At 49.4% G+C, this 24,671-nt stretch overlaps 1 protein-coding gene across 2 annotated transcripts; it reads left to right on the top strand.

Moving 5' to 3' along the window:
- The first annotated feature begins 304 nt into the window (after window positions 1-304).
- On the top strand, window positions 305-20,198 carry CCM2L (CCM2 like scaffold protein). Of its 2 annotated transcripts, XM_037497196.2 has the most exons (10): window positions 305-376; window positions 2,403-2,570; window positions 4,425-4,508; window positions 4,596-4,779; window positions 5,561-6,018; window positions 8,927-9,062; window positions 10,821-10,884; window positions 12,414-12,543; window positions 13,113-13,251; window positions 14,123-20,198. In XM_037497196.2, the coding sequence occupies exons 1-10, from the start codon at window positions 347-349 to the stop codon at window positions 14,443-14,445; spliced, it is 1,716 nt and encodes a 571-aa protein (XP_037353093.1). In that variant the 5' UTR covers window positions 305-346; the 3' UTR covers window positions 14,446-20,198. The 2 variants fall into 2 exon arrangements, with proteins under 2 accessions (XP_037353093.1, XP_037353109.1); XM_037497212.2 differs by lacking the exons at window positions 10,821-10,884; window positions 14,123-20,198 and having other exon boundaries at window positions 13,113-13,263.
- Window positions 20,199-24,671: the final 4,473 nt, after the last annotated feature.

The following is a 24,671-nucleotide window of genomic DNA, read 5'->3' as shown; positions in this document are numbered from 1 at the left end:
TGGCAGAAGTAGGGGTGGAATTTGGGATTTTCTGACTCCAAGTTTGAAAAACTCTTCCCTGGCCTTATTCAAACCCCAAGTCCCTGTACAGCATGCCTTCTGATTGGGCGTCCACTCTTCAGCTGGAGGATCCCAAGGCTGTGTCTCACCACCACTGCCCCCCCACCCCCACCACAACCACCACACACATACACACTCCCCTCCTCTGCTCACTATCAGATGGGAGGGGCAGGAACTCGGGGCTGGTGGAGTTTCCTACCAGGCAGGAAAAAGAACAAAGGAATTGTGGGGGGAGAGGGTGGAGGGGTGACCAGGAGTGTGGCAGAAGTGGAGGGGACACTTCGCCATGGAATATGAAGTCAAGAAAGGGAAAAAGGTAGGTGGGAGTCTGGGAGGGGTGCTGAACAGAGAAATGTCTCTGAAGCTGGGGAAGTGGGGAGCCCTGGGTGGGGGGTGATGGCCAGCAAGTGACATAAATAAGGCCTTCCTATGTAGAGGGATCTTCCTGTCCACCCTGGGCAGCCTGAACTTTTGGCTCCAAACTCCATAAACTGTCTCCCCACGGTCGGCAGCCCCTGCCATCCTTGGAACAGACAGGCAGACAGGCACCTGCCAGAGAAACCCAGCCAGACAGATGCATCTGAGATACTCCCAACCTGTTTCACATGTGTTCCTGGTGGCTCCCTCCTGCAGCTGCTCAGAGGGCAGACAAACACCCAGACAGGACCTCCGCTGGGGCAGTTCTGTGCTACAAATCTTCCTGTCCAGGCTTGGGGCTCCTCCCCCGGCCCCTACTGTTCAGACCTAGCCTCCGCCCTGGTCATCTTCATACCTGGGCTCACTCTGCTCCTGAGACCACAGCATCCGGGGGCTCATTCCTAGACTCCCTGGGTCCTCAGCCTTCCCTATCGGAAGTTTTTCTAGTCTACTTTTCTGCTCATGTCTCCTGGTTGCCTTTGCTTTCAAGGACCACCCCCAAGGATCCCAACCCCCACTTCCACCAAGCCTTCTTCCCCCAGAAAACCTACATTAGTGCTGTTCTAAACGGTCCCCCTGAAAATCATGAGGGCTCAGAAGGAACCAAAATATGTTCTCTCTTGGCTCATTCCTTCTATAGAAAGCTGTTGAGCACCTACTGTGTGCCAGGGACCGTGCCTGTTACTGGTGGTGATGCAGAGATGAGAAAAGTCAGCTCCCTCGAGCTTAGATTCTACCAGGGGAGGCAACTATTAACATTTTTAAAAGAGAAATTAATGTAACATTTCTTCAAATGCTCCATACACAGTGTTGGTGGACAGACCATTAAGAGATCCAGCCCTAGCTGGGTCAGTCAGTTTAAGCTGAGATCTGATGGGTAGAATGAAAGGTGATGTTTCAGGCAGAGGAACAGCATGTACAAAAGCCCGTGGTGGGAAGGAAGGTAGCAAATAGGAAGGACTGAAAGGTGGTCTTGCCCTGGAAAATAGGAGTGAGGGGTAAGGTGAGACCGGAGAGGTAGACTGCCCTTCAGCAGACTACACAAGCTTCTCCAGGCCAGTGCTCATCCCACCTTTGAAGCTTCCAGAGGGTGGTGCAAACGCCATGCCTTCTGCTTTCCTGGATTCTTTTTTCTCAGAGCTTCCGTAGACTTCATCCGGGGCCCGTGATATTGGTTTTAAACATGAGTTGGGTGTGTATCTGAATCACCTACAGCCCTTGATGAACACAGATCATTGGGTCTCAGCCCCAGGTTCTGATCCAGTAGGGATCCTGGCAGGGAGCTCGAGAATGTACATTTCTCTTCAGTTCTCAAGTGCTGCTGCCGCAGCTGCTGATGAAAATGATCCAGGACCCCCACATTGAGAACTACTGTTGAGAATGCTCTTCCGATCTTCTTTTGACATTTTGTTTCGATGCTGGGCTGGGGCCCAGGAATTTCCCCCTCTAGCCCTCCCGGGGCCATTTTTAGGCAGGTGTTTGCCAGATCATAAATATATGTATTTGCTATTTTTAACTTTTAGGAAAGCACAGAGAATAGATGTTTAACAAACACCGAGGCACCCACCACCCAGACACATGGAAACTTAGTATTTTTCTGTACATGCCCCCACCTGCGCCCATTCCTTCCACCTGGCCCAGGGCCTTGGCAGGGCCTCCACCCTCACCTGGGTATTTACAAAGGAAGTTTTGAAGCCAGACCACCCATGTTGAAATATTGGTTCTACTGTCACTAGCTGGTGACCTTATCAGCCCATTCCCCCCTCCAGTCTCAAGTTCTCCATCTGTAAAATGGGGATCACAAAGGTACCCTTCCACAGAGAGAATTAAAATGGGTGATGTGAAAAAAAACACCGAGCACAGTAAGGTCACTGCTCGATAAAGCCGGTCACTGACCTTATCACTATTACTGTGTCCTCCCCCAGGGCTTCGTATCCCCCATCCGCAGGCTGGTGTTCCCCAAGTCCGCTCGCCGGGCAGCGTTTCGGAGCAGTGTGAGCCGCCGGCCCCTGCACTCAATGCCCCTTTATCCCCCTGACTACCTCATCGACCCCCAGATTCTGCTGTGCGACTACCTGGAGAAAGAGGTCAAGGTGCGTGTCAGATGAGGAGCGGAAACCACCTTGGGGTGAGGAATGCAGGGGAGAAAAGGTTTCCTCTGCTCTCTTAGGGACCCTGGCTGGGTCTTCAAATTAAACTGACAAAGACAGGTTAACCAGAGAAACATACACACCTTTTATTAAAATTCTACACATACATGGGAGACTTCACAAGATGGTGAAGACCCCAAGAAGTGACCAGAGCAGAAAGTTTTGTTCCTTTTGACAAAGAAACTATAAATTCATGAAGAGTTGGCAAGTAGAGGGGTTTGGGCTGGGATCGTAAATGGTAAAGGAACAAGGTTCATTTATACTGCCCTCTGGGCCCTCAATCCTGCCTCCAGTGATAAGGATATCCCCCCTTCTGCCTGGTGCTGGGAGGGCACCTTTTACTGGGGCGATTTCTTTCCTGCTTTTCAGGGAAGACGGGTGAAAGGGAATTCAGAGTGAACTTCCTACTTTTGCCCTGTTCTCAAACTCCTTCAGCTTAAGATACTCAATATGCCAAGACACCCGAGTTGGAGGGTAGTGTGCCCTGGGCCGCATGAGGCGAGACCTTACCTCTCCCATACACCAACCCCAGCCTCTCTCGCACAGGAAGATTCGGGGGAGAAAAGGCTTGGGCCCCAGCACCTGCCTTCAGCTGTGGGGCCTCTACCTGCTCAGCCTCAGAGCTCCCATCTCAAAATGGGTCTCATACCCTATCCCAGGAGACAGTGGATAGGAGAGTGTGCTGTGCCCTGAACAGCCATACCTTCCTGGGAGATTTTACTGCAGAGATGTTGTTGCTACTCAGACAGTGTCCAGGTTACAAAAACCCAGTTCAGCAAGCCACAAGGGATGTAGGCCAAGTCAGGGCTTTACTCCTATTTCATGAACACCAGAAAGGATCAGTGGAGAATCCTCATTACCCAAGGAAGACAGACCGATAAAGGGGTAGGAGTGTTAGCGTTAACAAAAATAGGCCACCCACTTAAATGTGAATTTCAGATAACCAGGGTACTTTTTTAGAAATAATATGTCCCAAATATTGCATGGGACTAAAAATACTTTTACTACAAACTAAAATTGTGTTGGTTGTTTATGTGAAGTTCAAATTTAACTGGCATCTTGTATTTTATCTGGAAACCCTATATGGAGGGAAAAGCTCACAAATAAATCCACTTAAGAACTGGGACTGACACTTCATAGAGAATAAAGAGAAAAGGTTGGTTTGTTGGAATTTACCTAGAAGAATAAAGCTAAAAATAAGGAAGAGTTAATTCTGATATTGAATAACATGTAATTGTTACCACTGAGTAATAAATAAGAATGAAAAATTAATTTATTGATGAGATTCTGCATTAATTTGATACGATAGTCTTCTCTTTCCATTGGCTTTGCAACAAAATCATAGAGGCAAGTAACTGGCTTGTCCAGTCGGCTGACAGTGGTGCTTGGACTGGTCAGAGCCACTCAGGCCAAGAGGAAATTCGCAGGTGGTTAGTTCATTCAGGCTGAGAGTGTGCCTTCTGCTTGGGGCCAGCTAAATAACTGTGCTCAAGCACTCTAGCTAGCAATGGGCGCCGGTGTGTGGAGTACGGTGGGCGTGTAATTTAGCTTTGATGTACCTTAAAGACAGGCACATCCTTTTTGCCTCATCCTTACAGAGAGGGGCCAGGAGTAAATGTACACATTGCTGTCAGGACTATGTCCAGCTTCTAAGACCGCTTTTATAATGGTTATTATCAAGCTATTATTATTAATTCAGATATTTCTATCTACACTAGTCTACCCTCACTGCCTCAGAAAGGAGGTTGGGGTTCCCTAAGCCTCTCTCCTTCCTTCACCCGCTCCCTTCCCATCCAGTTCCTGGGCCACCTCACCTGGGTGACGTCCTCACTGAACCCCTCCAGCCGGGACGAGCTCCTGCAACTGCTGGACACGGCCAGGGTGAGATTTGGGGGAGGGCAGGGTCTTGTTCCCTTCTGCCTCTCCCGCCGTGGCCGCGGGGGCTCAGAGTCCCGACCCACCCTGCAGCAGCTGAAGGAGCTGCCGCTGAAGACCACGGCGGAGCAGGACAGCATCCTCAGCCTGTCGGCCCGCTGCCTGCTGCTCACCTGGAGGGACAACGAGGAACTTATCCTTCGCATCCCCACGCACGAGATCGCCGCCGCCTCCTACCTGCAGGATGACGCGCTGCACCTGCTGGTGCTGAAGACCGGTACCGCGGGCCGCCTGGCGGGCGGGGCTGGCGACCGGGCCGCGGGACAGCCGCGGGGGCGGGGCCTGGGGCGGGGGCGGGGCCTGAGGCGGGGCGGGGCCTGAGGCGGGGCGGGGCCTGAGGCAGGGTGAAGGCGGCGGAACCTGGGGCAGAGCCAGGCGAGGGCGGAGAGCTGGAGCTCGCGACTGAGGGAGCAAGCGGGGCTGTCGGACCTGCCGGGCTAGGGACGGGGCCTAAGTCTAGGGGTGAGGGGGTGAGCGGGGCTGGAATCCAGGGACAGAGTTTGGAGGTAGACCGCCCACCATCCTCAGGCCAAACGGCAGGTTTGAGGCGAGGGGCGCCGAGGTAGGCTGGCGCGGGAGAAAACGGCCTACGGGCCCAGAACCAGGCGTGGAAGCTGAAGCGAGGCAGGGGCCTGGAAATGAGAATGCGAGTGGCGGGCGGATCTGGTCTCCAGGCTTCGAGTCGGGGCGGGGCCTGAACCGGGGCGGGGCCTGAGCCGGGGGCGGGGCCTGAGCCGGGGGGGCTGGATCCGGGGGCGGGGCCTGAGCCAAGGGGTGGGGCTTGGATCGGGGCGGGGCCTGACTCCAGGGGCGGGGCCTGAGCCAAGGGGTGGGGCTTTGGTCGGGGCGGGGCCTGAGTCCGGGGGCGGGGCCTGGAGCGGGGCGGGGCCAGGGGCGGCTGGGCCCACGTGGGCGGCTGTGTTGGGCGGCGCGGGTGGCCTCTGGAGGGGGCTCCAGGACCGAATTTCCGCGGCTGACGGCCACCCGGCCTCTCCTAGGTTTGGGCGTGGACCCCGTGCCAGCCGGTGTGGACGCCAGTCCCGGGGGCTCCGCGCGAGACCCAGGCCCGCCCGGCGGGGCGCCCGAGAAGCGGCGGGGGGGCACCACGGAGCGGCGCCACACCATCTGCAGCCTGGACTGGCGGATGGCGTGGGGCGGGGGCGCGGGCGCCGAGACCCGGGCCGGGGGCGGCGGCGGCAGCCTGGAGCGCCAGCGCGCGGGGACGCGGGCGTCGGGCAGCTGGGAGCGGCGGCAGACCTTCAGCGGCAGCTGGGAGCGGCGGCACGGCGGCGGCGGGGCCGGCGCGGGCAAGCCGGGGGGCAGCTGGGAGCGCAGACAGGCGGGCAGCGGCGGCGGCAGCTGGGAGCGCCGCCACCCGGGCTCCAACCCGCTGGACCCCCAGGACCCCAGCCCCGACGCCTACTGCAACCTTGTCATCCTGGCTGTGGCCAACAGGGTGAGCTCGCGGGGACCCTGCGCCCCTGACCTCGCCTCCCCGGCGCGTCGAGGGTGGGAGGGTACCGACCCCACCCTCCACCCGGTGCCAGTCTCGAGGTTCCTGGGATCCGCCCTGGCCTCTTTGCTTCTCCTTCCTTCCATCCAACCTCCTTTCTGTGCGCCCATGATGCCAAAAGACTTAAACTCTAGCCTCTGACACCCCAGGACACCTCCCCCTGACTGTCCCAATGCGATGAAAACTCAAAATGGCTTAAACAGACTTTCATCTATCCAGCTCTGCTATTTCTCCAATGCAGTCGATGTGGGCATTGCCACGGCAGTAAGTCATGAGTGCCAACCCATCCAGACCCGGAACCAGCATGAACTCAGTTCCTTGTCACAGTTTCTCCTAGGGGCAAATACTACAACCACCCCTTCTACAGAGGAGGAAACTGAGACCCAGATGCTAAGTATTGATAACTTATGCAAGGTCACACAAAAAGTAGGTGATGGTTTCAACACTGGCACCAGGACGTTCAGAAGCCTTACCACCATTCTTGCCTCCCTAGTTTCCTACCCCCATTCACCCTGCCTTTATTTATTGGCCATCTTTTGTGCTAGGCATTGGGTAGATGCTGTGGATACAGATGTGTACAAGGTGTTTGGTATCCTCTTTACAGAACTCACAGCCTAGTAGGCACTGTCAAATCCTGAGCCTTCTAAGCTTTTCCTGTGACCTAGGGTCCCCAACTGCCTCTGTATATGATCAGTGGTGAACAAAACAGGCTTGGTGCCTATCGGGAGAGAGAGATGGATAATAACCACTAAACTCAGACTCTGGAGCTGATTCACTCCCCTTTCAAACACTCTCCCCTAATGTCCAGCTCAGCACTTTCTCCAGGTTTTCCTCCTGACTCACCAGCTGCTACTTCTCTGCAGCCTCTCAGGGTTGGAGCACCCCAGGCTTAGTTCCTGATCCTCTTTCCCTTTTATTGACACTCATTGCTACTCCTCTCATGACTTTTAAAATGCTGAGAACTCCCCATATTTATTTCTCACCAAGGCATATCTCCGCTCAGCCTCTCCATTTGAAGATCTAATGGCCACCTCAAGCCTAAAAGTCATTTCCAAAGCTGAGCTCCCAATTCTTCTCTGGAAACCTGCTCCTTCCTTGGTCTCCCTGTCTTGATTAATGGCAGCTCTGTCCTACCATTGCTGAGATTAAAACTTTGTAGTGGTCCTTAGTGTTTCTCTCTCTGTGTTGACCTTATTTTTAAAAATTAACCAAAATTCATCTACTGCTCACCACCCTCCGCTGTCCCTCCCAGCTCCATGCCCCTATTTTCTCATCTGGACCATGCATTCACCCCTCCTGTTTTGGCTCTTGCTTATGATGGCAGTCCTGTTACACATAAGTCATATCATGTCACTTATCAAAATCTTTCAGTGACTCCCCCATTTCACTTAGAGTGAAAGTTAATGTCCTTACAATGCTTCTAAGGTCATTGTGCTCCATACACCATCCCTAGTTCCTCTCTGGTCTCATCTCTTTCTACTCCCTTCTCCCCTATTCACTCCACTCCAGCAAGACTGGTCCCCTGGTAGTGCGCAAAAGACCTATAAGTTCTGGATGTTTCGCTTGTGGTTTATATCTAGCATGCAGAGCACCTAATAGGTGCTCAATAAATATTGAATGATTCATCCAAGAAAACAAGTAGTTTGCAGTGATGAGGGAGGAGATCCATTTTCCATAGGGAAAGTGAGTTTGTGTCTTTTAAACCAAAATGTGGAAGAAAAGAAGGAGTCAGCAGGGCAAAAATTAAACAAACAAACAAACAAATAAACAAATAATTCCGGACAGGGATAATAGTGTGCCCTGCTTATCCTACAGACTGTGAGGACCTTAGGATACAGACCTTGTCTAATTCATCCCTGAGACTCCAGAACCTGCCACACAATAGGATGAAATGAGAATTTGTAGAATGAGTGAATAAATGTTTTCCAGGAGTATCTGAGCCTTTGGCTTCCTTTCTGAGGCCTCATGGTCCCGGGAAGAGTACAAGAATTAGTCAAAAAACCTGGGTGCCAATACGAACCAATGCTGTGAGCCTGCTGTCTGAGCTCAGGCGAGCCACTTCACCACTCTAAGCCTCAGAGTCCCTAGCTCCAAAATAAGCACCTGAGACCCCTGTCTACTTTATAGGGTTATTGTAAGGTTCAATTTTGGTTTAGTAATCCGTACACTCCCCCATCCCAAAATGCCTATTCTTAGGTTACATTTTAATTTATACCCGTGGCTTTTTCAGAGACACAAAATAAGAAATGACTTCCTGATGGTTGTTTCTTCATTAGTTACTGTCTTTCTATGTCTCAAAGACAGAGGCAAATTAAAGAAGCAAATTCCTCTTCAAATTTGCAGTCTCAAAAAAGTTTCACAAAGTTTATGTATTCATGCTGCTTCTGGATGTCAGGAAGCTCGTATCTAAATATGGCATCTAATAGTAGCCACCGTATTGAGCCTAATATTTTCATATGTTTAATTCTTCCTCCTCTTATTACATATTAGGACACCTGGGTTCTGGTCAGGCTAATTACTTCACCTCTCTGGGCCTCAGCTTCCTATCTCTAAACAAGATTAGAAATTATTCTAGGTAAGTCTTAAGAGTGCCCATGAACCACCCTGAAATATGGGGTACATTGTACATTTTTTACTGCATAAGAGTTAGAGTTGCCACTGGATTCTATATGCCAAGACTCAGAGTGGCCATGTAACTGATGGAATGTTCTCAAAATAGACTTAAAGGTGTCCGTGGGTGTGGGTGTCTCTAGGGTATGCCCTTTGAGCCTCCTCATGCTGTGTTCTAGGAAGCAGGGGCATCCTGGTCACTGCAAAGGTCCTGAGCTCTCTCTCCTCCTCCCTGGGCCAGGATGCTGCTGAGGAGTCCTGCGCCCTCATCTGTCAGGTCTTCCAGATCATCTACGGGGATCAGAGCATCGAGTGCGTGGACCGGGCCGGCTACCACTACACGTCCACACCTGAACGGCCGTGGCTCTGCAGCCGCAGTGAGTACTCACGCTCCTGGCCACCCCTCCTCTGAAACATCCTAAAAGGTAGGGTGGGGGGGCTGTTCCAAGACTGGGGCTGATGAAAGCCATTAGGGGCCCTGATGGCTATGGCAATTACAGTATGCCCCAATTTGTAGTTAAAATAAGGTGTCCATTTTCATCATGACTTCTAGCCTAGCTTCTCATAGATGCTCCAGTTAAGCATAAGATTCAGAATAAGCCCCTCAGAGCTGAGCTATTCTCTCTCCCTTTGGCTTTTGGCATCCCTGCTTTGCAGAAACCTGAGCACAGGCCTTGTCTGCTTACTGAGCCTTCTAGCCCACCAGGATTCTAGGCCAAAACCAAGATTTCCAGATGCTTCTTGAAAGCAATCAGGAACTGGAATGAGAGTGAGAACAGAGGCACTTATTGAGCACCAACTATGTGCCAGGGAGCATATTGATAAGCCAAGTCTTTTTTTTTTTTTTTTGTGGGACCCTCACCGGCGCTGCAGGCAGCCTTGCAGCCCAGTGCACCAGGGGAGGCCCAATAAGCCAAGTCTTATTTAATCCTCATAGCAGCCTATCTGTCCTGTTTGCCACTGTATCTCTGTGCCTAATGTGGGACCAGGCACAACCCAGATACTAAAGGACTATTTTTTGAATGGATGAATGAATGCTGTGAGGCGTTATGATTCCAATTTAACAGATGAGGATATTCAGGCACAGAATAGTCAATAAATGATTCAAAGTCACACAGTTTGAAAGTGGCAGGGTCAGGAATCAAACCCAGGTATGTCTGATTTTGAAGCTTCTACGTGCAACAATCTCACTCTTCATGCTGCCTTCAAGGCCATCAAATGAATTTACTCAGCAGCAGCCCCCTTAATGTGGTCTTTGTTGGTGTAGCTCCAGCCACAGAGAGCTGGCTCTTTCCTTCTGAAGGCTATCCCACCTGTGTGGACTGTGGTGGTTGGACACTTGGGTTCCCTCGTCAACTCTCACAGGAATGATGGACAAATAAATGAGATCACTCGACAATATTTCCAGTCATTCATTCATTCAGCAAATATGTATCGAGTTGTTATGATGTGCCAGATTTAGTGCTAGTCAGCAGGATGTACTGGTGACCCAAACTAGTCATGGCCCTGGCTTCAGGGGTGTCACCTTGCTGAGCTCGGCTGAGTTATACAAATAAAATGCAACCACACACTCTGCCACTTAGAACATATAATGCAGAAGAAGCCTGGGCCTCGGGTGGGAAGTCAGAGGAGTGTCCTGAGTGAACCAGGCTGGGAAGGATGAGGCCAGTACCTGCTTTCAGTGAGATAACAGGACTAGATGCAGGACAAGTTCTTTGTAAATGGTGCTTCTTTCCTCTCAAGATTTTGAGGTCCTTCCTCCCCACAAAGTCCTTTTTGTCTCACTTCAAACATATAATTTACCTATTTTCCCTCACCTGTTCTCTTGCCTGCTACCCCCAAGAGTCCCTAGATGTAGCCAGAAGGCGGTATTGTCTAATATGAGGGTGTGGAGAGAGGACGTCAGTCACCCAAGGCTGGCTGTGTGTTGGTGATGGGGCAGGAATCATGGTCAGACTCCTTCAGTGGCCGCCTGTTCCCGTCCGGGTAAAAGCTAGCACTTACAGCTTCTTACCAGCCACCCTTGCTCCAGCCCCATCACAAGCCAGGGTGGAGCTGAGGTGGGGCCTCAGGGAATAGGAGGTGAAAGTCCCTGGCTTTGGTACCTCTGACAGCCCCTCTGTCTGTGGTCCCAGGTGAGAGCTGCCGCACGGATGGGACTTACGCCTATGATGCCGACTTCAGCTGCTGCAGCTCCTTGTAGGTACTGCCCTTGCTGACGCCCTCCCTCTCTCCATACACACTAACAAGAAGGGTCTTCTAGGCACTCTTGAGACCCCTGAGGGTCAGAGAGGGTGGGAGAAAATGATCCTTTCTAGATTTGTGCTGAGACACAGGCCCTGAGGGCAGGTAAATTGTGCTTCCCAGGTTTTGATGTGCTCGGAGCATCCAGACCCCTGAGAGTCTCAGGGGACAACCAGAGCTGAAAATGGGGTCTCTGCAGACCTGCGTTCTCTCCCAGGCACCCAGTCACCCCCCCCCAAAAGAATAAATTAAATAAGAGGGAACTTCCCCACACACACAAACACACCTATTATATTAAATAGACCAGGAGTTAGTGTCCTCATGGTCATCAGGGGCCCAGACTTCTCTTCCCTGCCCACCCAACACTTGCTTCCATCTTCCAGGTCACTTCACAGACCAAGATGGTGGTGGTAGCTCCAGCCATCACAGTAGAGTGCAGGGGCCACTTTAAAGAGCTTTGCAGGAATTCCCACGTGATGGCTTCTGCTTACCTCTCATTGACCAAAACTTAGCCACTTGGCCATATGGAGCTATAAGCAAGGCTGGAAAATGTAGAATTAAAAAAAAAAAAACCCCTCAGTCGAGAGCATTGTCCAGGGTTCTATTTAGAGACCAGCCACCCCAGTTTACCCAAGATTGAGGGGTTTCTCAGGACACAGGGTTTTCAGTGCTAAGACCAGCATGGTCCTGGGCAACCTGGGATGTTAATCACCCTATTAGCTAGTCATCCAGTTAGTCACCTTAGTTCTGGTACTAAGGGCTGTGGCTTAATAAATAGCAGTCTCTGCTGGCAATATATGCCCTACCTATTTTCCTTTTTAGAGGCAATATATTTACCTCCCTAATATTGTGTACCTTAGGCTAATCTTTAACCTGACAGATGCTGGAGAGAGGGCAATCGGGTAGAGGGAATGGCAAGTGCAAGGATTTGGAAGCAGGATGAAACTGGGTGTGTTTGTAGTACAGCCAAGAGGCCTCTCTGACTGTGGCAGAGGGTGTGAGGGAGAGCATGGTCAGAGAGGACATTTGGTGGGGGGATCCAGAAAAGCCTTACATGTCTTGAGTAAACTTACAGATTTTGTTAGACAAAGGCTCTAACCCAGTCCAGGAGGATCAGTGAAAATTTCCTGAGGAAGTAACAGTTAAGATCCAATGAGTAAAAGTTAGTTGAGTAAAAGGAAGGGGGAGAGTGGAATTCCAGACAGAGGGAACAGCATGTGCAAAGGCCCAGAGGTGAGAAAGTGCTTGGAGTATTGGAGGAAAAGGAAGAAGGCACAGTACCTTGTGCAAAGGAGTGCACAGTGAGAGATGAAACTTGAGAGATTGCCAGGCACCAGTTCTTGTGGGTCCTTGAAAGGCAAAATAGGGTCTAGGATGAGGCTGCATGCCCAGAGGATTAGTAGTTGTGCCTCCCACCTTCAGCCTATCACAGCGAGAGGAGCTGGAGGCGGGTGAATGAGCTTCCTTTCCACATGTCTCTGCAGCAATGGCTCCCAGGACACATTTGAAGCCTGTTACAGTGGCACATCCACACCCTCTTTCCACGGCTCCCACTGCAGTGGCAGTGACCACAGTGGCCTGGGCCTTGAGCAACTGCAAGATTACATGGTCACGGTAAGCTGGGGAAGGCAGTGAAGAATGGCACCAGCAAAGTCCTGGAGGCTGCAGAAAACATGGAGGTATTTCAGGAATCATGACTAATCCTGGCCATAACAGAAGTGTAAGATCAGAAGTCAAGTTGGGACATGAGGTTAGAATAAACTGAGGCCAGCTTGTGAAAGGCCTTAATAATAACCTGGATTAACTGAGGTCTTGCTGTATTTCAGACACTCTTCTAAGCACAATTTTTGAATCATGTCTGTCAATCCTTTCAACAACCCTAGAGGGAGGTCCCACCATTACCCTCACTTTGCAGATGAAGAAATCGAGAGTCAGGAAGGTTGTCACCTACCCAAGATCATATAGCTGACAAATGGAGGGGTCAGGATTCGAACTCAGGCAACTTGCACCCACACTCCATTCTTAGGTGCAGTGCAAGGGGTCTGAACATTCCTCTGCAGGCATGGAAGGGTTTCCAAGGAGGCATGAGCTCCTTGGAAAGGGCTCTTAGAGAGGGCTCTGGATCTTTTAGGAAGGGTTGGGTGGAGCTGATCTCAGGACTGATCTTGACTGCTGTCTCTCAGTTGCGGAGTAAACTGGGGCCCCCTGAGATCCAGCAGTTTGCGCTGCTGCTCCGGGAGTACCGGTTGGGGCTGCCCATCCAGGACTACTGCGCAGGCCTGCTGAAGCTCTATGGAGACCGGCGCAAGTTCCTCCTCCTTGGTGAGCCGGGCCCCAGCCCCCAGGGTAGTAGAGGTCCCTCCATAGTCCACGCACCACAGTGGGATTTTTTCTCCTTCTCTCTCACCTTGCCAAAAGGCCAAGATCATGAGATTCATGGGGCTTATGGGGAGATGGGGGCATAGGGAAGGGCAGGGCCTGGCCTGCAATGAGAGAACCAGTAAGAAGGTGTAGCCATTTCACCTTTGGAGCGAAGCTGGGAGAGGGAATGACTCTTCTTTCATAGCTATCAGGAAGCTGAGACTCAGGGAGGCTAAAGCACTTGTTCAGTACAACCAGAAATAGGAATGGGGTACCAAAGGCTAATAACCAAAGGTGTATTTGGCAGTTGCCAGGTGGCAAACACCACCTCTTTGTATACCCGCTGCTCTGGGAAGCAGAAACTTATTTGCCACTATTTTGCAGATGAAGAAACAGGTTCAGAAAAGCAAAGTAAACGAGTGACGTCACATAGCAAGTAGTGATGGAAGTAAACTGAGCTAACTTTTATGGAGTACTCAGTGTGTCCTAAAGACCTTACTTAATCCTCACATCCCTACCGGGAAGGAACAGGTACAATTATCTTAATTTTATAGGCAAGGAAATTAAGGCTCAGAGTCGTTCTTTAATGAGGCTCACATAGCTACTCTATGGGACTATAACAATGCAATAATATTAATGACAACAAGGAAGCATTCACCGTGTGCCAGGCACGTGTCATTGCCCTCTGGCTCAGACAGCCGAGGCACCCGTGCCAGGTTGCGCAGCCAGTGGCGGGAGGGTATGTGAGCTCAGACCTCAGGAGAGGGTGCCTGCTCCGTGGAAGGGGAATGGGCTGAACCCCAGGAACTTACCCTGCGCCGCGGCCCGGCAGGGATGCGCCCCTTCATCCCAGACCAGGACATCGGCTACTTCGAGGGCTTCCTGGAGGGCGTGGGCATCCGGGAGGGAGGCATCCTCACCGACAGCTTCGGCCGCATCAAGCGCAGCATGAGCTCCACGTCCGCGTCCGCCGTGCGCAGCTACGACGGCGCGGCTCAGCGCCCCGAAGCCCAGACCTTCCACCGGCTGCTGGCCGACATCACGCATGACATCGAGGCGCTGGCCCCTGACGACGACGACGAGGACCAAAGCACGGACGAGGACGCCCGGGACTCCCCAGGCGGGGGCGACACGGCCGAGGACAACTACCTATAGCCTGTCGCCGCTGCCCCTGTGGAGGGCAGGGGAGGGCAGCCCCGCAGCCCAGCCCTGAGTCTCACTCTTGCCTTTGGTACCCCATTCCTGGAGTGAGCTCTTTGCACCCCTACCCAGGGCCTCCACCTCCCAGGCCTCGGCTCTGGCTCTGCTCCCTGCCCGCGGGGCTCGGTCCCTGCAGTACCGAGAAGCCCCTGCAGGGGGCGGTCTGGAACGTGCCGAGCGGTAGGTCAGCCGGAGGTGCAGAGTGGGCCCACCTAGTCCCACCAGCCAGGGGAGCAGGGCCTTCACCCACTCCCCCCTACCCCAACCCCGCAGCTCTCTGGAAGCCAAGGGAGGGATGAACAGTGGGATCCACCTGCTGGGCGACTGAGAAAAGGATTTCCAGAACCAGAGACCGCTGTTCCTCTTGTTTTACCATTTAATAAACTGAGGTTCAAGAAAGAAGGCACTTGAGGGGATCTCCTGATTCTCCTTAGATGTACCTCAAAATGGCCCTAGTAAATAGATTAGAGGGCCTTTTAAGGCTCTAAGTGCAGGCTCTCCTTCTCCCCCATGGCATAAAATTGGAATCGAGGTTTTCTCTACTGAGAGGTGACTCAGAGGTAGGTGACGTGTGTTCCTGTCCTGGCCCTAAGACCCTGAGCAAGTGGCTTGTTCAGCTCTTGGATTTGGAGACCGGCGACCTAGGCCTCCTGTCTGGTAGGTGTCCCAGCCTTCCTGTGCCTCCTATTTCCTCATCTGTCCCACAAGCCAGCCCCACCTACCTCACCAGGTGCTTGGGGGCATTAATGAAAGTCGAGACCTGACCTTAACATGTGATAGGTGCTCACGAAATGCTGTTCCCATCCACATCTAACATTTTCTGGCTTGATTTACCTGTCTTGCCTGGTTTCGAGGGAATGGGATCTGAGGAGAGGTTGAGGTGTGAGAAGACACTCAGGGAACTCACAGTTTGAGAAAAGGGAAGTGGACTTAGCTACCACAGCTCTAATACAGCCTGGCTTTGTGCTCAAGCCCCGAATGAAAATTTCCCAAGACTTCATAGCCAGCCACGGCAGGGGTTGAGATAGCCGAAGAAACCTGCAGAGGAGGGGGTTGGAGAGGAAGAGAAGTCAGCACTCAATACAGTCTGAGCAAGGCTTGGAGGCTAAAATGAATGCACCCTCAGAAGAGGCTCACATAGAAAAGCTAAACCTTTTTTTTGTAAAACGTTGCAGAACTTTCCATGTCTAGACACATAGTACTTATTGTGAGGTAGGTACCATTATCACCAGTTAGGTTATTATTCTGGGGCATCAGGTCCAGAGAGTTCCATGATTGCTACTGTTTGTAGCAAATGATTATCACATCATGATCGATCCTGCAAGGCCCTTCTGATGTTTTATTTTTCCTGTCTGTCTATGCATTCCCCATAATCCCTCCCCTCCCCCTCTCCCCTGTGGGCAACCACCTTTATCCACTGACATATGTTCCTGAGCGTAAAACACACAGTGCTTTGTGAGTGTGTGTTTATACTACATAAATAGAATTGTAGTAAGGATCCTATTCTCTCTCTTCCTTTTTTCACTTCATATACGGTTTTAAGGTCTACCCATGTTGCTATGTGGAAATCTAGCTTATTGATTTTAGCTGCCACATAATATTCCAAGCTAAGTATCCACTATTTTATGTACCCACCCCCACCGTGATGGACACCCAGGTTGCTTCCAACTCCTTCTTAAACACTGTGTTGAGCACTTTTGTTCATGACCCTCATGGGTCTATGTAAAAATTTCTTTGGATTCTATACCCAAGAAGAGAATTCTAGATTACAGGGCATATACATTTGAAATTTTGCTAAATTTTGCTAGACTGGCTCTAATCACAGCGCATGAAGGGTGCTGTACAGCTCCCCGCATTTTCATCAGCTTTTATGTGATCTGACTTTGTAATTTCTGCCCACAGTTTGGGTGTTAGGTCGCATCTCGTTGTTTACATTTGCATTTCTCTATTAATCCTGAAATTCAGAACCTCCTATACCTGCTATACCTGTCAGGCATTGGGGTTTCCCTTTCCGTGAACTGTCTGTTCATATCATGTACCTCTTATCTTGGATGTTAATGTTGCAAACATCTTCTGATATGTTGCTCATCTGTGAAGTGTATCTGTGGCAGATACAAGTGTATCTGTTTCTCAAAGGTTAGCGTGCATCAGGGTGCTGAGCTCCACCCACAATTTCTGACTCAATAGAGCAGGGGTGGGACATAGCTGCTCAGTACTCAGTGGGACTAGTAGTCCAAGAACCACCACACTTTGAGAACTGCTGGTCTACATCTTCCTTTGAACAAATTTGCTCCACTGAACAAATCCATAATTTTGATGTTTTCAAATGTATTTCTCCTCTTTATGAAAGAGAACTGGAGCTCAGGAGGTAAAGTGAATGATCCAAGGTCATACAATGAACTGGGATTTGGACCCACATCTGACTAGCCCCAGAGCCTATGTCCCTAGCCTCTCTGCTGTCCTGTCTACTAGTCTTTGGACTGTACTGGTCACTGGCTGAGACATTTTGTTTTTGTTTTTTTAGATTTATTTTTATTTATGAATACAAGAACTGGGGTTCTCTCAGTTGGGAGGTGAAAGGTTTCACCAGAGACAGAGTGGGGAGCAAAACAGGCAAATCTACTGAAATACACTGCGGAGGGGAGCAGCAGTGAGACAGGAGAGGTCTGCTAAGCCGTGTGTGTGGTTAGCTCCCTGGCTGGGGATCAAGCTCAGGCTACCATGGTAGACCAATGAGGTAGTAGCACTGAGACTTACCCCTTTGGCCACCAGGGGAGGAGTCAGTTGGCTAAGGATAGGGATTAAAGAGATAGGGATCCCTTTTAAAGGCCTGAGGATTTTGCAAGATCAAGTTCACAAGCCAGGGCATAGTGTCAAGGCTGATGAGAGACAGTGGTATAGTTCTTACCACAGTTCTAGAGGTGAAGCAATTTCCCTCACACATTGAGGAAGTCCCCACCCAGCCCGGAACTACCCTCTTACCAAAGTCATAGAACCCCTTGGTTTCTGAGGGCCAAAGGGCCTCAACTGTGGCCACCTAGGCGCTGAGCATGGGGACTCTGGTCGTACTTCCTCCTGTAGCATCTAACAACCCTGCTAGGATCGCTTCCCTTCATGGTATCTTTCCTAGCACTGTAAGAGGGGAAAATCCCTTCAGGGTAGGACAGCTAATTCCCAAAGACTTCTTTGCATGGTGTAAGGATGGAACTTCCCTATCAGCTGGACCCCTGGGGTGAGTCCCTGCTTAAGAGCAAATGGTGAAGTTAGTGAAATTGTTTCTAACTACCCTCTTCCACTGAAGCCCTGCAACTTCTTTCTCCCTCCCAGTTTCACTGGAGACTCCAAGCAATCCTCCCCAACTGTTTTTTGGGAAGGAATCCTGGGGTCACCATCATTCAGTCATCAAACATTTAGAGAACATCCACTCTGTGCTAGACAGTAGAGGGAGGTACTTAACAATTCCTGTCCACTGGAGGACTCTGCACCTGATGGGGAAGACATGTCCCCAGATTATCACAGCCTTGAGTTCTCAACTGTCAGATCAAAGAGTGAGAAGCCAGCTCTTTCTAGGAAGTTGGAAAAGGCTTTGCAAAGGAGTTGATTTATGAGCAAGACCTTGAGGAATGAGCACAATTTTTGGCAGGGAGACAATAGAAAGGGAGAAGCCTGGGGTGGGGTGCAGCAGGAGCAAAGCAGAGGAGCTGGATAGCACACTCCAAGATGGGTAACCAGTTAACTAGTGCAGTAGGCGCTCCAGTCCTGGGGACAACTGTGTGGTCTGAATCCCAGCTCTGTTATCTTACTCATTCGGTCATCTGGGGTGAGCCCCTAAATGTCTCTGGGTCTTGGTTTCCTCATCTATTAGCTGAAGATAATAATGTCATCACCTCATAGATCTGATAGAGTTGTAAGGCTTAAGCAAGATAACCCATGTAAAAGTACACATATTAAGTGATCAACAAAAACAACCCTTGTTTTTGCTGGAAAAGCATGTGTGTGAGAAGCGGGTGGTCAGGATTTAGGAGAGGAAAGCAGAGAAGTAGGCAGATTAAGGAGACCTCGAAGGGCAGGCTAGATAGTGTAAGCAGTGGGGAGCCATGCAGGCCTAATGGGCTTGTTTTTTTCTTAAAGGGAATGTAGCTGCTTCAGAAGGTTGACTGGAGAGCAGAGGAGAGCTGAGGTGCTGGGGAATTGAGGCAGGGGGCTGGGAGAAGGACCAAATGAGAGATGCTATGACATGACTCAGATGGGGTAAGAGGAAGAGAGGAGGGGGCAGGTTCAAAGAGGGAAGATGGGGAAGAGGGCTCCCTCCAGACTCAGAAACAAAAGAGCCTCACATCCTTTTATTAGATTGATTCATTGATTTGTTCATTCCTTCATTGCAAGGTATTTAGCTCCTGAATCTTGGCCTCACAGAGTTTACATTGCAGAGTATTCATAAAATGATTAAATAATATTACTTGGAACTTCCAGATACAGTAACCACCCAATCAGGTCTGCATGATCAGAAATTGATCCTCTATTTCTGATTTGTCTATCTTCAGAGATTTCATGTTCTCAGGCCAAGGGCCTTAGAGCCACACTTACCTGTCTTGTCCACCTCCTGTGATGGACAAGTCACTGTTTCATGTGACAGCCCTTTCCATCGAGTGCAAGAGCTGACTGCCTCCCTGCCCACCCCACGCCCCCACCTTCTAACTTCACCTCCCAGAACACAACCTGGCACAGCTGCCAGATCTTAGCCATTGCGCAGCCCTGTGGTAATGTCAGAATGATGTACCCTGAAGAAACTTCCCATTTCTGTCTAAAAGCAACTTGTCCAAAAAGCATTGTTTCTAAAGCTTGTCGTGCAGACATATGTGCCTTTGATGTGTAAGTAGAACCTGTAAATAAATAATAACAATTCAGAACCCAGTAGAAAAAATAAGCAAGTTATTTGTATTGTTCACAGAAAATACAGATGATTGGAAAATGTGACAAAATGTTCAACCCCACTCAACATAGGAGAAATGCAAATTAATACTACATTGAGAGGCCATTTTTCAATGACTAGTTTGGCAAAGTTTGGAAAGTTTGATAACTTACCAAGTGGGTGTAGGTGTGAGGAAACAGCAAGCTCACACATGGCGGGTGGGAGGGTAAGTTGCTAGAAACCCTACTTAGCAATATTTCAAATGCACAAACCCTTTGATGCAACAATTCCACTGCCAGGAATTTCTCCTACATTTATATTCACACAGTGGAAATGGTGGATAGGCAAGGAAAATCAGTGCTGCTTGATTTCTAATAATAAGAGTTTAGAAGTGAACCAAGTGCTCAGCAATAAGGGACTGGTGAAATAAACTGTGGCTCATGCAAACACTACATACCATGCAGCCACAAATAAGAATACAATAGCTCCCTATGTGCCAGAGGGAATTATTTTCAGTATAGTAAGTGAATAACAACAACAACAAAAGCAATGTACTTTGGACAGTGTTGTCTTTTTGTTTAAAAGGGGGGTGTCTTTATGTATATGCATGGAATAGCTCTGGAAGGATATACAAAACAGGTTTATGATTGTTGCCCCTGAGCTAGAGGAGTGTATAGCTGTATCATAAGGGGGAAAAGAAACTTTCTTTTCATGATCACTTAAATGCTGTGCTATGAATATGAATTACAGAAAAGCAATTATTAAAAAAAAAACACTGTTGTGATATTTATTGTACTCTATAAGACCATCTGTTTTCAAGTCTGCTTGACCTTCCCAACCCCCACACCCCCACCCCGCACACACAAAGATCTTGGGGGGGATGAGAGGGAGGTTCTGACTCATTCTTACCTCCCTGAAGCCCAACACAGAAGCAAGCACAGTGCAAGTGGTCGGATAATTTGAATACATATTTATAATGACCACCACTCCTAAAGGACCCCAATCAGTGCGCCTGCCTAGGACTATGGCCCAGCACAGATCCCCTTTAATCAGGATGGCTGTGTAGCCAGTATGAAGGCTTGCCTTGTTCCCCTGGATCGTTCCCTCTGGAGGCAGCCAGCCCCTCTGTCCTGAACGCAGTCAGGTAGCCTTATGGAGAAGTTCACATGATAAGGAAGTGGGGCCTCCTGCCAACAGCCAAGTGAGTGAGTCATCTCAGAAACAGACCCTCCAGCTCCAATCCACCCTGCAGACCTGGCTGACCTTGCCTGCTCCCTTATCAGAGACCCCAAGTCAGAACCACTAAGCTAAGCAGCTCCCAGACTTCTGACCCACAGAAATCACATTAGATAATAACTATAATGTTTTAAGCTGATAAATTTAGGGTGATTTGTTACACAGCAATATATTGTGGATACAATCAATAAGTTGTTTGGGTTTTTTTTAAGCATTTCCCTGTGGGGAAAGTAAAAGAAAAAGGGCCTCCCTTGTGGCGTAGGGGTTAAGTCTCAGTACTATCACTGCAACAGCTCGAGTTTCAATCCCTGGCTAGGAAGCTATCCCACATATGGCACAGCAGACCTCTCCTGTCTTGCCCCATGCTCCCCTCAGCAGTGTATTTCAGTAGATCTGCCTGTTCTGCTCCCCACTCTGTCTCTGGTGAATCCTCTCACCCTCTCCTCCACACTTCTGGCCTACCCACCAGCTCTTCAAGCCAAAAATATATATTTTTTTTTTAAAAGAAGGTCTCCCTGGTAGCGCAAGGGGTTAAAGCACCACACTATGAGGCAATCCACAGCCTTTGCAGCATGAGTTCAATCCTGGCCAGCCAGAGAGCAACCCACATGGCAAAGCAGACCTCTCCTGTCTCGCCCGCTGCTCCCCTCAGCAGTGCATTTCAGTCAGTCTGCCTGTTCTGTTCCCCACTCTGTCTCTGTCTCTCTCACCCCCCACATCTCTGGCCTGTACCCCAGCTCTTGTATGCATAAATAAATAAATCTTAAAAAAAAAGAAAGAAAGAAAGGAAAAGGAAAAGTTAAGGTCATGCCCTCAGGGGAACAGGGACACATTTGTTCCTTCCACAATATTTATTTATTTTTTTAAGATTTATTTATGTATACTGCGGTGTAGGCCAAAGGTGTGGAGGGTGAAAGGATTCACTAGAGACAGAGTGGGGAGCAGAACAGGTGGGTTGCTGAGGGGAGCAGCGGGTGAAACAGAGGTCTGCTGAGCCATGTGGGTTAGTTCCCTGGCCAGGGATAGAACTCATGCCGTAGTAGCTGGTGACAGCTTGATAATGCTGAGATTTTAACCCCTGCACCACCAGGGAGGGTCACCACCACCATTTATTGAGCACTTATTATGTACCTGGACCTGTGTTAAATGCTAACTCACAGAAAGTTGTCAGTTAAAATACATTATAGGGGCCTCCCCGGTGGCGCAGCAGTTGAGCGCTGGGTTGCGAAGCTGCCCGCAGCCTCTGCAGTGCCCGTTCAATCCCCGGCTGCTCCCTGCTTCCCGGCCACCGGAGGAGAGTCCCACATGGCACGCAGACCTCTCCTGCTGCCCGCAGCTCCCCTCAGCAGTGTACTTCGGTCCTTCTGCCTGCTCTGCTCCCTGCTCTGGCTCTGGTGAATTCTTTCACCCTCCCGCGCTTCTGACTGTACCCAGTGCATGTATAAATAAATAAAAATCTTTAAAAAAAATAAAATAAAATGCATTATAGGACAAGAGGGAATTTTCTGGAGTGATGGAAATGTATAGCATTTACATAGATGTACCTGCATTTGTAAACATTCAGCAAAGAAACAATCTTGTGCACTTGGTTTTACATTAAATTTTTATATTAAAAATACCATGACCAAGCATTGAGCTCTAGTGAATAGTATGTGTGCTGAAGTAATTTACTTTGATTACATTTTTAAAGGATGACTTGATGGAAGGCTAGATAGACAGATATCTGATAAAGCAATGTAGGTGGTGAGTAGAAATTTTTATTATAAAAGTCTTTCAATTTTGCTGTGTGTTTGGAAGTTTTCATAATAGAATGTTTGGGGGAAAAGACCCTCAATAATCATATGAACCAATCTTCTCATTTACTATTACCATTTTAATTACACAGATAGAAGCAAATTAGTTAGAATATGTAGAGTCACCATATCTTTCTCCCTGATCCCAATCTTCTTGTCACTGCTAATGACAACTTCTGTTTTTGTCAGCTATGCAGTTTCCAGAACTTTCTCTATGCCTTTACTTACATATGTAGGTAATTACAAAGCCATGTTATTTGTTATTTTTAAAACATGAATGTATTCTGTGTACTATTCTACAAGTATGTCTTGGGATCTCTCCGTGGGAATCATGAACATTGCCTCAGTTTTAAATTGTTGAATAAGGATATGTCTTCTTATTCGAGATGCGATTCTCAGAGTGAAAGGCAAACACATAGCAGGCAAAAAGAGTTGGGAAACTTTCTCCTAGGTGCTGCATCTGGGTGTACCCTACAGGATTGTGACTGCTGCTGAATGGGAGTGTACTCCAAGCCAGCCCTTTGATCTCACGGAATGCTTGAGGGCTGGCCAGTTTTACTCTGCCTGCTTGCCCTCCCCAACCCAGGACTGCCTGAGCTCATGCACACCCAAGCCCAGGGGGAAGTCCATGAAGTGCTTCCTCTTTTCTTGGCCTCCCGGGACTTTGGGGAGAAGGAGGGGTTATGAAACCAAACCGTCCCCGCACCCCTTGGGAACCTACCAGCTGGAGGTGGCCATGCAGCTGGGGTCAGAAAAACAACTTCATGGGCACCCTCAGCACCCCCATCCCTACCCAGTCCCACCACACCCCTGAGCAAGAGATCAAGTGCCTCTAGGATGGTACTTGGCCTAAGTATGCTTCCAAAACACTCCCGGGCCATCTCTCAGATCACCCGCCTGAGAAAGCCCTGTTTGTTATCAACATCGGCTGCCATCTCCAGCCTCACTGGAGCAGCCCTTCAGGCACTAATATGTGTTTCTTCAAACAGACCAGGCTGTTCCTCCCTCAAGCCTTTGTCAGGCGGACTCCTCTGTCTGGAACACCCTTTGCCATGACCTTTTATTAGCATCTTTTTGTTTTGTTTTTTTAGAAGATTTATTTTTATTTATTTATGCATACAAGAACTGGGGTGCAGGGTGGGGGGGGTCAGAGAATTCACCAGAGACAGAGTGGGGAGCAGGACAGGCAAATCTTCTGAAATACATTGCTAAGGGGAGCAGTGGGCAAGACAGGAAAGGTCTGTTGCACCATGTGGGTCAGCTCCCAGGCTGGGGATCAAACTCATGCTGCTGTGGCTGGTGATAGCTTGATGGTGCTGAGACTTTAACCCCTGTGCCACCAAGGAGGTCCTCTATTAGCATGCTTAAGCTTCAACTGATCCCTCCATTCAGAAATCCTCCTACGGTACCCCAAGCTGGACATGTATCCCTCTTATTTGGTCTTAAGATATTATGAGCCTCTCTCTCAACTGCAGCGTTTCCCCCCCTCTATATCTGTTATGGGTTTAAGTTTTGTCTCCCTGATTAGATTGGACATTGCTTGGCCAAGACTATCTGGTCCATTTTTTGTGTTCCCAACTCAAAATGTTAATGTTAATGTTAATAAACATTAATAGAATTAACCAAAATGGAAGGTTGAGATCCTAGTGCTGTCATTCATTGGCTGTTCATAAACCTCAAGCTTCAGTTTTTTCATCTGTACAATGGGTATGTGAGTAGCATCTGCCTGGAACATGCAAAAAAGTAGGGGAACAGATAAGAAACAGGTTAACATATAAACATGAGAAAAGTAAGGCAGAGGCAGGGAGGAAGAAAGAGAAGAAGGAAGATGGAAGAACTTTTTTGGAAGGGAGATGAAGGAGCTCCTGAGGGCTGTTGTGAGTTTCTCAAGAGCTAGTCATCTTACATTTTCATTTGCTGCTCTTGGAAAGTGAAGGCAGTGGTGACCTCCTGCCTAGGAGGCTGTCACTGTGAAATGAATGCTGGCTACTTTGCAAATAAAAGGGGAAATATCTAAGCCCTGAAATAATGATTGTGGCTCTCTTCTCTATTCCCCATCCTGTTTTGAATGTGGAACAATCAACAGTGGTTCCAAAGAATTTGAAATATAAAATGCAAATGCCCCTGGAAATAGGAAAATATATTTTTGAAAGAGCCAACGTCGGACCCATGGCAAAGTGAACACTGCTTATTCCCTAGCTCTTGGAGGGAGCCTGTGCTGAGCCCCTGTTTGATATCTT

This window comes from Talpa occidentalis, unplaced genomic scaffold (assembly GCF_014898055.3).
Source record: "Talpa occidentalis isolate TD23 unplaced genomic scaffold, MPIMG_talOcc4v2.1 talOcc4.10, whole genome shotgun sequence".
NCBI lineage: Eukaryota > Metazoa > Chordata > Mammalia > Eulipotyphla > Talpidae > Talpa > Talpa occidentalis.
This window is presented reverse-complemented; position numbering and strand designations above follow the sequence as displayed.